Genomic DNA, 13,091 nt, shown 5'->3' with positions numbered 1-13,091 from the left:
AAGAGCCTTGATAGAAAAACCAGAGGGGTCAAACTCAACCGAGACATTATTATCACGGGTAAGACGGCGAACAGAGATTAAATTTTTGATGAGTGAGGGAGAAACGAGAACATCATTCAGGCGAAGAGGAGAAGTGGCAGTAGGAATGAATGTGTGTGCTTGGTGTGTCACTGGTAACCGAGCACCATTGCCTACTGTGATGGAGGAAGAAGAAAGGTGAAGAACGGATGCAGGAAAAGTACCAGGGGATGACGACATGTGCGATGTTGCACCGGTGTCGAAGTACCAGTCCGACGTACTGGCGGGGTGATGCGGGACGCCGGCGGATGGCAGGGCCGTGTAGAGAGCGCTGTTGTCGAAGACGCCGCCAGGTGCAGCAGCCGGCTGGTGGTAGGCCATCATCACCTGCTATGGCTGGAACGGCGACCGGGGCCCCAGGACGCCGGCGCCGGGGGCGCGGAAAGGCATGGGTCAGGTCTGCACCATGCCTTGCCAGGGGTTGTGGCCCGCAGCCCACGGACCAGACTGGTTGTTGTTGGATCGGGAGCTGCCGCCGTTGCCGTAGCCGCGACCACGCCGGTGATCGAATCGATTGTTGGAGCGGGAGTTGCCGCCGCCGCTGTTAGAGCGGTTGTCGCGGCGAGGCGCGCTGGAGGAGGAACCGTCCTTGTTGCCGGTGGGCGTGCCGCTGGCCGAGTCGCCATGGGTCGCAGCGAGGGCCTGAGTGGCCTCGGCGGCGACGTCGTGCTGGACACTGGCCTCCTCAAGCATGAGGAAGGAGCGGGCGCTCATGAAGGAGTACGGCGGGTACTTGGAGGTGATCACCGGCTTAACGTAGCGGTAACGGGGATTGAGCCCGCGAAGAAGGTTGAGCACCTGGGCGGGCTCGGAGACGGGGTGGCCGATGTCGCGCAGTTGATCGGTGAGCCGCTTTAACTTGGTGCAGTAGTCGTTCAGCGACATGTCGCCTTGCTGCAGTGAGCGCAGCTCAGCTTCGAGGTACACCGCGCGCTGAAGTTCGTTGTCCTGGAAAAGGCCGGCGATGCCGTGCCATAGAGAGAAGGCATCGTTGCGATCGCGACAGATGATGTTGAAGACACCCTTGGAGACCGTGGTGAGGATCCAGTTGGCGACGCAGGAGTCCACCATGCGCCACTCACCGTTGCGGTCCTCCGATGGAGTGGGCGAACGAACGTGGCCGGAGAGGCCAAACTTGCCGAGCGCAGATTCGAAGAAGCACCGCCATTGCCCGTAGTTGCCCTCGTCCATGTCGAGAACGACCGGGACATGACTGCGGATGGAGATGCCCTGGATGGCGGAAGCAGGAGCGGGGGCGACGGGATCGTCGTCGACGGAGGAGTCAAAGAGGACGGAGGAGGGCGCCATTGTTGCGGAAGGAGAAGCAAAGAGATTCTGTAGGATCGAGGAGGAGTCTGATACCATGTAGAACAGAGATGATCAACTGGATAATTATATTGATCAATGGCAGTGTACATATATAGATTACAATGGTGGCCTTGGGCCACTCCTTTACACGTGATCAGTCGAGCGCGCTAAGCGGGAGCGTGGGTGTCGCGGAGACCGGGCGCGCGGGCAGTTGCGGTAGCGCGCGCTCTGCGGATCGTGGAGCGACGAGTGCGCAGCGAGGGCGCGAGTCGTGCGCGGGACGTTGGCGGCTCTGAAGACTTGGAGAGCTCTAGCCGTTGGAGGAGCTTGTCCGCTGACAATTAGGAGTGCTGGTTCGTCGTCCTCTTCACCCTGCACCAAATGGGCTTGCCCGGTGCACTTTGGTTGCTTGCAATCCTTGGCTCAAAGGTTGAGTTTTTCACGGTTCCAGCACTTGTCCTAGCTTACGTCACGACTAGATCACGCCTTTGGTTCCTGCGTGCCAGCCTTGCCTTTCTCCCGACCGATCTTGTCGCGACGGAGCCCGCAGCTGCTTCCCTTTGAGGATCCTTCTCCTAGCTAGTGTTCCTTCAAGCGTGTCTCCCATTCCTCCTCGGTGAGCAGAAGTTTCCTGCCCGAGGTCACTGGAGGGATGGGCGCACACCGGTCCTCGACAGCCTTTAGGCGTCCGGTCACTTCTTCCATGGACAACGTGGACAGATCAAGCAACATTTCAATGGACAACAGGAATTGGGCAAACCTTGATGGCACCACACGTAGATATTTATCGATCACTATCATGTCGCTGATGACATCTTCTAGAGTCGCGAGCCGTGTTACCAGCCAGCTTAGCTGCATCGCGAAGTGCTCGACTGCCTCGTCGTCGTGGAACTCAATCACCTCGTACTCCTTGCTGAGCTTATGCCTTCCGTACAGGATCAGTCCCGACACGCATCGCCTTGAAGCTATCCCATAACTCCTTAGCAGTGCGTTTAGTCCCCAACTTGGAGATCATCTCCAGCGGGGCTGCTCATCTCAGATGTACATATATACTCGAGTGCATTAGGAAGTCCTGAATCCTAGCTAACGCTCAAGACATGAGGCCATTAGGAATAGGGCCAAGACTAACAACGTGTGCAAAACAACCTGGTGACTGAATCAGCTCGTTCAACATACTGGAACCCCCCCACTTCTGACGTCGCGGGCTTACTCGCACGGCTTACACGGCTGCCTAAGCCGTATGATTTGGCGAGCAACTCAACCTCTGCTCTTGACGTAGCCGTGGGCTCTCGTATAAGGCTCAGTTGCGAGATCTGCGTCGCCCTATTCGTGGGCATATGGAGAGCGCGGAGGCGCAAGGGGCATGGAAGAGGGCTTGAGGGCCGGCGATCAGGTAAAGGAGTCGGCACCCTTCTCACCGGGCGTTCCCCATGGCGGCATGTCAATTCTGTGCCTGTCTCCACCCCACAGTACTCTGGAAGTCTATATCCTCCAAATAGATCGTGGACCCTTCCAATAAAGGCCACCATCCACCTCCTAATTGGAAAACACCAAAATCAATGTGCGGATCGACCTTCTTGAAGCTGGAAAGACCAAATTTCACATAAGCTCTCAAGAATTCGGCTCACGTCATAGAACCAAACCTTTTTCCCCCAAATCCCAAAACTTTAAACCCTAGATTTCATGAGGATGGACAGTACCTTCACAACGGAGCTGCTAGAGACGCTAACCTCCAAAGCTTGACGGCGTTCTTGAGCCCCCATCATTGGCGCCATTGTCTTCTCCTTCGAGCTGCAGGTGCTCTTCTATGGCGGGATGGGGAACAGAGCAGCCTTCCACCAGAGCACAGGTTCGTGCTTTAAATCCACGCGCAGGGCGTTCCCGCGGCCACGTCAGTTAGCAGGCATGGTGTTGCTTTCCACATCATGCGGCTTGCGCAGCCATGTAAGCACCTGCGAGTGGGTCCGAGATGTCCAATGTAAGGGACTACTGTAGGATCTGTGGTTTCGCGTTAAATGGTCTAAGGATCTGTCGTTTTGTGCAAAGCAAACGTAACACTCGGTGACCAAAATAAATTCGGAATGTCGCTCAGATCAATCTACAGACAGCCAAAATTTACAGAAAAATTTTTAGCTGCACCTCCCAAAAAGTGAAGGTATAACTGATAATAAATACACAGACAGAATAGATTATAGATTATCACACTAACAATATAAATATCCTGGCAAACGAGGGACCAGCCTCGACCATATAACTTAATCACCACAGACTCACTATACATCATAGGGCAAATAGTCAAAATTTAACAGCACATCAAGTTTAGCCAAAAAGAGAAGGTAAACGTATAGGTGACGTGCAGCTACCCATCTTGCATGCGATTGACACCTCAGAAAGAACCTAGAAAGAAAATACGGGCGAGATTAAAAAATCTCAGCAATTGAATTTGCTTTAAAGGCTACGTTGTGAGACTCTACAGGTCGGCGCAGTGCCGCACGATAGATGGGATGTTGTTAGCCATACGACAGGGCAAGTGGACGGAGATAGTGCAGAGAGGCAAGTGAACGGGGACGGCACATAGGCAAGTGAACGGGGATGGTACAGAGGCAAGTGGACGAGGACAGCGCGCAGAGGCAAGCAGACGAGCACAGTGCAGAAGTGCATTGTTCCGTCCCGTTGCATGAAATGCAGCAGGATATACAATGCTGTCAGAGCAAGTTGCGTGCCCGGTACTCCGTAATGATAATTTGAGTTAGATATTAGAATAAGCAGATGCTATCTGTGTAGAGCCCACATGTTAGTTCTCCCTCTCCCTACTATATAAAAGAATAAGGATCCCATTGTATCCAAGACAGATCAATTCTGGCAATCTGCTAGAACACCACTGTAACCAAGTGAGATCTACTATAACGCAAAAAATAGGATGTAGCGTTGTTATCCTCCGGGAGACCCGAACCTGTATAACCCCCGGTGTCCCCGAATCCTTCATCTACACACATAGAAACATTCACTCCCTGAAACGCCGTTCATGCACCCACCATTCGACATACCCCAGAATCACTGTCAGGGATTTACCCTCGACATTTGGTCCCGTTCCGAGGACCCCGGCCACCGCGACGTATTCGTCATGGGGTACCATCCGGATGAACTAGGTGTACTCCAGGCATGGGACGCCAAGCCGAAATCAGGGAGCTCCGAGACCCAACGCGAGGTCTGCATGGTGGCCCATTCCGCAGAGGGCGCTGGAGTGCCCCACGCCTCAAACATCGGCGGTGAACCCCTGACTTTGCGCCCAGAGGGAAACCAGCCTAGCGCCAGACAGGCATGAGCTTCAAGACAGCCCCAGCATTCTTAGCACCGTCCCGAGGAGCCCCTGCACAGGGCATTTTCTACAGTGATATCTTCACCTATGCCATCACACCGCCCCAACCCTGGGGGCTCCCCACCTCACGATCTATCACCGCTCCACGCCCAGCGTCTCGACTATGAGACCATGACACCAGAACATAACCTCCAAACCCTACGAGTTCTCCTCAGCCATCCGCTGGTGCCCGTACCAGAAGGCTCACCGGAGGCACCATGGCTACATGATCTTGCCTCATGGCAGAAACCGCCCGGCGCCAGACCACATCGGTATTGCGAGGTTCTGTGAGGGTCGCGGTTGCCATGGGTCACAGCCGGGCCTGTGACAGAATAAGTCCCATACTCCCCCAACAACGGGAAGTACCCATGGGCCACCACCAAGTAGGGGTGGCCAACCCTCCGACCTACATGACTCCCTGCGCCAGTGTGACCTTCGTGGCGTAATTCAGAGCCAGGTGGCCACTAGAGAGGAGGAGAATAGGGCTCGACGGGTGTTAGAAGTGGGCAAACAGACCTACCATATGCCTTCCCTCTGCAGGGAAGCATCGGATGGCTCCACCCTGTCACCAGGGCCCAGAGACCGCCGTCTCTCCCCCAAGACACGTGCCACCGCCCAACAACGAGCCGCGCCCTGTTACGGGACAGGGTGTAACGCCTTGTCCGCCAGGCTACGAGAGGTGCATTGGCCGAACAAATTCTGGTAGGTCCTAGCTGAAAAGTATGACGGCTCAACCAACTCGGAAGAGTTCATACAGATCTATACCACCATGATGTAGGCCGTCGGAGGACACAAGAAGGTTATGGCCAACTACTTTCCTACCGCCCTGACCGGTTTCGCCTGGTCTTGGTTGATGAATCTCCCCCACAGGTCGGTTTACTCCTGGGAAGACCTGTGCGACCAGTTCGTTGCCAACTTCCAGGGAACCTACGCCCGACAAGAGGTCGAGGACGACCTGTATCAGGTTCGATAGCGACAAGGCGAGTCGCTACGAGACTACATCCGGCGCTTCACTGAGCGCCGGAACACCATTCCAAGGATCACGGGGGAATCCATTGTCATAGCATTCAAGAGGGGGGTCAAGGACCAGAAAAGGCTGGTAGTGCAGTTTGGCAGTCCAAGCTGCATAATCACGGACAATGGAACTCAATTCGCCAGTAGTGCTTTCCAAGACTACTGTGAGGAAATCAGGACTAAGGTTTGCTATGCATCTGTGGCTCACCCCCAAAGCAACGGACAAGTCAAGAGGCAAATGGGATGATACTATAAGGGATCAGAACCCGGGTTTTTGATCGGCTTAAAAGATATTCAAGGCATTGGGCGGACGAACACCCCACAGTACTCTGGTCGCTACGGACGACCCCAGTCAGGCCATGGCTGAAACCCCTTTCTTCTTGGTCTTTGGCGCGGAAGCCATACTCCCCTCCGAAATTGCCCTCCAATCACCCCGAGTCAGCAACTACTCGGACAACGACCAAGTGGCATGACAAGAGGATGACATAAACCTGATCGAAGAGTTTCACGATTGTGCTCTGATTCGAGCCGCCCGGTATCAACAGAGCCTCCAATGCTACCATGACCAAATGGTACAACAATGAACACTGATCGTAAGCGACCACGTCCTTAGGCAAATTTAGAATAAGGCTGGTTAGAATAAACTCTCCCCCAAATGGGAGGGATCCTACAAGGTGGTCGATGTTACCCGACCTGGTGCGGTCAAGTTAGCCATGGAGGACTGCCGTGAATTACATAACTCCTGGAATATTACCCTGTTGTGCAAGTTCTATGTGTAGGGTTGCTCAGAAACGGGCGTGTTTTCTCTATTTTGTAGGACCTTCTAGACGAGCGTGGAATACGACCTATAAGTACTTAAATTAAAAAAACCAGACTCCTTATTTTGCAGGACCTCCCGACCAAAAATGGACTCCACGCAAATTGGTCCTCCGACCACAGCGCCTGACCATGCTTGACAACCACTACCATACCTGGTGACCAGGGCGATAAACAACAAAGTGGCAATAGACTCCCGAGCAGGGCGAAGCCCCATCCTGTACGCTCACGCGATAACGAGGGTGCGGGCGGCCGTAAAATACGACGAACAGGCCACGAGTCCTCACTCGGGTCGAGCGCTGGTCGCTACCGTTGGACTTATCGAGCTATGGTTGTTCTACCCGCCAGAAGTCCCACTAGCAGGCAAGATGGGACAGGTAGAGTCAATTCTCCGCATTGACACTGGGAAAGTTTTTTCCAAAAAATCCAAGTAGTGGTCCAGGCCGGTCCATCCGAGAAACGATGGAACTCTATTTTTTATCCTCCGACCATCGGCAAGGGTCAGGGAGGGGGCCAGAATGAAGATGGGCACTATATGACCCTGGCGAATTGCATTCATGAGGAGGAGGGGTTACAAACTGACTAGTTACACCAACTTGGGCTATCTATCCCAATACTTGCCTAGCCTATCCTCCCTAATTCTAGTGACCAGCGCGAGGTTGACATATAAAGCCCACCAGGCACTCGCCTCTATCTGCCCCTGAACGAGTCAAGGAACCTTTATACTCCTCCCTGGGATGGCAGCTCACCACTCCAGGGATCGGACGGCGACCAGCATAAGGGCCAGGATGCGCGACCGACACAAAGGCCCTGTTGGAGCTGTTGACTGGCCCCAGCACACCCCGAAGACCTCCCTTCTGCTTCTCCAACTCTTCCTCCTCATCGATCTCCTTCTCCAAAAGGCTCCAATCAATCCCCTCCTCATCATCAGAAATATCGATGACATCGGCCAGGGGGTCTGCCCAGGAAGGAGAGCAGGATGACCTTGCAGAGGACGACTTTCTGAAGAACGACGTAAGCTTGCCGGTCGCGAGCGCCGTTCGGGCAGGTATCATCTCCGATCTTGCGATCACGACCGCGACAGAAGATTCATCCAGAAGCACCGCGGCAGGCGGATCCTGGGAAGGAAGTAAATCCCCCTCCATCTGTTCATCCAAAATCGTCAACCTCTCTGGTAAGAAGGGAGGGGAGCGTGCCATGACTTCGGGTCCATCTATTCTATGAAGCCAAGCGTGAGACGGGATGAAGAAACTGGACTCTAGGTGCAAAAGAGCTTCAAGGAAGGAGAGAATGCAGAAGGAGGACTCGAAGGACCCTCAAACACCCGTCATTCAAAAAGACTACAATGACATCCCATCAAACACAGCATTCAAACCGCTCAAAACCCGAGGGGGCATGCAGAAAAAGCCAAGAGTCCTTCAGGTCCAACAATGATAAATATGCCTCTCCCTTTCTTCTCCCCCAGGGCACTTGAAACCTCCCCCCATGATGCGGAGCTCAAAGGTTGATCTTTGAGGACGAATGGTGTCAATAACCACTCCTAGGGAGAACTACGTTTGCCCTGGGACCCAGGTGGTAGGATCAGGCCGAACCGCGATCACGAGGGAGCTTGGGGGCTACTGTCGGTGTATCAAGTAAAGGGGTACCCCAGCTAAACAGGCCCCATGTAGGGTGCAAACAGCCAGGGGAACATCTCCTAAAAAATCTAATCGGTTGATGAGCTACCTCGACCAGTGCAAAGCCTCCAGCGACCAATCTCGCTACACCTTCACACAAACCCACAACCAGCCCCCCTAGTCACAGGACCGGATTGGACACTTGCCCGAACGATTCTCTTCACCAGGCACCGGCCCCGACGGATAAGATCGTGGGCGGTGCAGGGGGTACATGCCCGGTACTCCGTAATGATGATCTGAGTTAGATATTAGAATAAGCAGAGGCCATCTGTGTAGAGCTCGCATGTTAGTTCTCCCTCTCCCTACTATATAAAAGGATGAGGACCCCGTTGTAACCAAGACAGATTGATTCTAGCAATCTACTAGAATACCGATGTAACCAAGTGAGATCTATTATAACATAAAAAATAGGACGTATGGTTGTTATCCTCTGGGAGACCTGAACCTGTATAACCCCCGGTGTCCCTGAATCCTTCATCTACACACATAGACACATTCACTCCCTGAAACGCCGTTCACGCATCCACCGTCCGACATACCCCGGAATCACTGTCAGGGATTTACCCTCGACAACGCCTTACACCCAGCTCCCCCTCCCATACCACCAACCAGCGGCGCCCCGGTCGGCGTCCGACGACTGGGCGTGCGGTGACGGGGGAGGTCGGGACGGTGGCGGCGGCAACATCAGCCACGTGGAGATGAGGGCGAGACGAGTGTGGGTGGGATCGGGTGGGAGCCGATCCCATCGAGCCTTATCCTTTGATTTTTTATTTACCAACGATCTAAATTTACTGGGTTCATCATGAATTCATTAAGTGTTCAAACTCGACATTAGATAGCAGAACGGATTCGTCCTAATGAGATCTACACATCTACAGTCTCCGATTGTCCAACCAAACAACGGTTTAGAAGGTCACTTAATAAAATTGTCATTTCGAGCATACTGTTAACATAGGAGACAGGCAACAGGTTCAAACCCAGATGGCTCCTCTACGAAAAGCTTGTTTTCTTCGTTGGTACATCTCAAAAGTTGGAGGGGAGCTTGGTGTAGGACGTTGTCGAGGGTAAATCCATTTCAAAATCTCTTAGGCATGGACTAACTTTTGAGATGTATTTAACAAAGTGACATGTAAAATTGAAGAACACTAGTTTTTGGTCCAAATCGGGCTTCCAAATCTTGCCAAAAAGTTCTCCGGAAAATGTTAATGTTAAACTATCTAAAAGGTCAACCCCACCGTTGCGATCCAACCACGCCGACGTCCCATGGTCAATCTTAAGCATCCGACGGCCCAGATGCGTTCACGTGCCCCCGCAGCCGATTCAAATTTCGAAACCACGGAGAACGAGACAGGCAAAAGGAAAAGGAAAGACGTTGGATGGATGGAGCCGACCGTTGCTGCGGCGGCGGTCCTGGCCCACATGCCAGTCACAAGCCAACACGCTAGGCAGAGCGGCAGCCGCTTGACTTGACTCGAGCAGTAGAGCAGAGCACCTCACTCGCGTGCACAAATCTCACCGATGGGCTGCGGCGACAGAGAAACCACGACGGCGGTGCGGCCGCCGTGGCGCCGGAGGCACGGCTGGCAGCTCCCCCTCCACCCGCTCCAGGTACCCCCGCCTCTGGCGAGCTCTCTGGTCCTTCCTGGCTGTGACGCTCTTGCTCCTGAGAGCTCACGTTACCTTTGGCTTTCTCGCATGCGCGCAGCTGGTGGGGGTGGCGGTGTTCGCGCTCCTCGTCGCCGCGTTCTACTTCGTCCTCGGGCCCTACCTCGGCAGCACCGTCGCCGGCGACACCCTCCTCGCCGCCTTCTCCTTCTCGGTACGCACGCGCCTGTCACGGCCTTCATGGAGTCTTCTCGGCTTCTCGCGCCGCGTCGCGTGGCGTGTGTTCTGACTTCTGACGCTGAATTGCTGATTGGGTCCGCTCCAGGCCGCCGCGGCAGCGGTTCTCTACGTGCGATGCACGGCGGTGGACCCCTCCGACCGGACGCAAGCCAAGAAGGCGAAGCGGAGGCGGCAGCTCGCGAGGGGCGGCGGCGGGGGGAGGCTGCCGAGGCTGCGTTACGGGTACATCCTGTGGCGGTACGCGGTTCGGGTGCTCCAGCGGGTAGAGGCGCGGGTGACCAACCGGTGGGTGCGGAGGAGCTACCTGGAGCAGTGGAACACCAGCGTCCAGCTCGACCCCATGCTCCCCTTCGCATTCACCAGCCTCGAGGACATCGTCTCGCCGTGCGCTGCAGCTGAGGGGCACGACATCTCGTTCTGCCCAATCTGTGACTGCGAGGTATTGGTTTTTCTTCGACTCTACTCGTCTGTGTTTTTGTGCCACTGCTCTGTTCGTTTCTGAGAAACCAAGAAATGACTTTTAGTTCGGTGCGGATGGATTAGTTTCTGAAATTTGGATATGCCAATTAATCGAATCCCAGCATTGCTTGCGAAATTCTGTAGTTTGGAACATTTGCCACTATTTATTGCGAAATCAAGAAACGCAATTTACTTCGATGTCGATGGATCGTTCGTTTAATGGTTCATGTCTCAAGTTATCAATGATAGTCTAAATGGATTGAATCCAAGCATTGTTTGTAAAATTCTGTGGTATAGACCAATGGAGACTAGTCTGACCAATTGATCTAAAGCACATTGAGTTTCACATTTCAGGTGAAATTGCGCAGCAAGCACTGCAAGACCTGTGACCGCTGTGTTGATGGATTTGATCACCACTGCAGGGTAACCACCAAACCAATCATACCTGTTAAACTGCCAAATCCCTGCTTGTTACATTTTGTTGATTGTAGTATTTGATATCTATCTCATTATGGTGATGTACGCTGAGCCTTTTCTTTATTTTACACAGTGGCTGAACAACTGCATTGGGAGGAAGAACTACGCAACATTTATTCTGCTCATGTTCTTTGTCCTGTTGATGGTCGGTGCCGACCATTTCACCATTATTGTTTAATATTTCAATTGATCTTTTCATGTCCGAGCTTATGCAACGTACTTATACAGCTTGTTATCGAGGGCGGAACAGCAATTGCAATCTTCGTTCGTTGCTTTGTCGACGGTAATGGGGTGAAAATGGAGATGGAGCACAGGCTGCACATAAGACTCCCAAAAGGAGCTCATGCAGCATTATCTGTAAGTAATTTTGAGCTGTATACCTGGAATTACACATGACTTTTGTGTCCAATAAGTTCGATAATTCACATTGTTTCTTTGCAACTTGGCCACAGATGGCATTTGCCATCTTCGCATTATACAGTACTGCAGCGTTGGGCCAGCTCTTCTTCTTCCACATCGTGCTTATCAGAAAGGTGTGTGTTACTTGGATTACTGATACAATGTTCATCAGTAGGCTTATCTATGTCTATTGTTCAGCACCCTGTGTTACATGTAAATTGTTCAGAAATATTGCTTAGAAAGATAGCAACTTTCTTTTTACCAGAAGTAAAATGGAAGGTAATTTATTTGTACTTCACTACAGGGAATGAGGACCTACGACTACATCCTTGCTATGAGGGAAGCGGGACAAGCATTTGATCCATTTGATGATTCCGATTCTGATGAGAGCATCGATTTTGACTCACCAGAAAGGCCATCTTTCCTGTATAGGATGTTTTGCAGAAAAGATGAAGTGAATGAAGTAAGAAGAGTTTACAGCACTAGTACTACTTTACTAGTACCAGTCAGATATTCCCTTTTTATAACAATTAACAGAGCTCACTGAAACATGATAGAGTGCCAGGAGGCTGTCCGTAAGGATCGAGAACGACCACGGTGATGCATCAAGAAGAAAAGATGACATCCAGATCAACACGTGGACGTTGATCAAGATGAGCAAGGAGAAGGCAATGGCAGCCGCCGAGCGCGCACGCGAGCGTATCCGGCAGAAGCTGCCAACCTCACCGATGAAACCACTGCCACTGGAGACGAAGCGAGGCCCTCTCAACCCAGAGAGGAGGCACATCACGACAGGGAAGGAGATCGTGCCGGTCTTCACCAAGAGCTGGCTGTCAGGGTCTCCCACGGCGAGGATCACGAGCCCGAGGAGGCGGTTCTCCGGGTCGCCGTCGCCGAAGCTTCAGAGGTACAGGAGCAACTTCGACCTGAGGCTGGCAGAGGTGTCGAAGGAGCTCGAGACGCACGTCTCGAAGCAGGTCCTGTGCTCTGTCGTCATTAAGGGCGCCGAAGACGAAGGCTCTTCGTCGTGATTTAGGAATTAGGATTCTGTTTAGTTCATAAGATTCGTTGAATTTTTTTGCTTCCCAAACTCTGAGAATGGTGTGTTGTGCTTGCTTAGCCCATGCACACCGTATTCTCAGGTTTGTTGCTGCCAGTGCATACTTAAGTATATGTTGCTGCTGCGCTGTCCATTCTCTGAACAATTGAGTACAGCAATGTGATGTTTCTTTTGCATGGGGTAAATGAATTTCTGTTAGCATGATCTGTCTTGTGGTCTTGTTATCTCCACTTTATGGCGGCTTCAACTGTAGATTTCTGATAAACAAGTACATCACTTCGTCAGTAACCTGTGTACTTCAGTCTCACACAAGGAAGGCTTCACATTTATTGGAACCTGTGCTCTTTGCTCTGTAGCCTGTTCATAGGATCTGTCCAACTAGGCATTGGGAGAGAGGGGGGAGGGGGTTCCATGATCCAGCTGTACAACAACACGCTGAGGTAGTGCTTATTGGACAGCGCGCATTACTAGTAGATCTTGTGGCAGCCTGTTCATAGAATCTGTCCAACTAGGCATTGGGAGAGAGGGGGGTGTTCAAGATCCAGCTGTCCAGCAACAAGATGATGTAGTGGAGAACGCGTGGTCGCCCGATGCCCACCAG

At 52.6% G+C, this 13,091-nt stretch overlaps 2 protein-coding genes across 2 annotated transcripts; one reads left to right on the top strand and one right to left on the bottom strand.

Annotated features, from left to right (window-relative positions):
* Positions 1-471: 471 nt before the first annotated feature.
* Positions 472-1,386, bottom strand: LOC133905957 (uncharacterized). The gene has a single exon (XM_062347779.1). It carries the CDS (start codon positions 1,384-1,386, stop codon positions 472-474), a length of 915 nt encoding a protein of 304 aa, XP_062203763.1.
* An 8,329-nt stretch (positions 1,387-9,715) lies between these two features.
* LOC133906380 (protein S-acyltransferase 18) lies at positions 9,716-12,799 on the top strand. The gene is made up of 9 exons (XM_062348261.1): positions 9,716-9,858; positions 9,956-10,069; positions 10,181-10,534; positions 10,909-10,977; positions 11,105-11,176; positions 11,260-11,388; positions 11,484-11,564; positions 11,735-11,893; positions 11,988-12,799. The coding sequence occupies exons 1-9, from the start codon at positions 9,769-9,771 to the stop codon at positions 12,459-12,461; spliced, it is 1,542 nt and encodes a 513-aa protein (XP_062204245.1). The 5' UTR covers positions 9,716-9,768; the 3' UTR covers positions 12,462-12,799.
* Positions 12,800-13,091: the final 292 nt, after the last annotated feature.

The sequence above is a fragment of the Phragmites australis genome, chromosome 23 (assembly GCF_958298935.1).
Source record: "Phragmites australis chromosome 23, lpPhrAust1.1, whole genome shotgun sequence".
In the NCBI taxonomy this organism is placed as follows: Eukaryota; Viridiplantae; Streptophyta; class Magnoliopsida; order Poales; family Poaceae; genus Phragmites; species Phragmites australis.
This window is presented reverse-complemented; position numbering and strand designations above follow the sequence as displayed.

Coding starts and splice junctions, on each gene's coding strand:
- LOC133906380 (XM_062348261.1), top strand. CDS start 9,769: ATGGGCTGCGGCGACAGAGAAACCACGACGGCGGTGCGGCCGCCGTGG. Junction 10,070..10,180: donor TCGCCGCCTTCTCCTTCTCG/GTACGCACGCGC, acceptor GGTCCGCTCCAG/GCCGCCGCGGCAGCGGTTCT. Junction 11,389..11,483: donor GAGCTCATGCAGCATTATCT/GTAAGTAATTTT, acceptor ACTTGGCCACAG/ATGGCATTTGCCATCTTCGC.
- LOC133905957 (XM_062347779.1), bottom strand. CDS start 1,386: ATGGCGCCCTCCTCCGTCCTCTTTGACTCCTCCGTCGACGACGATCCC.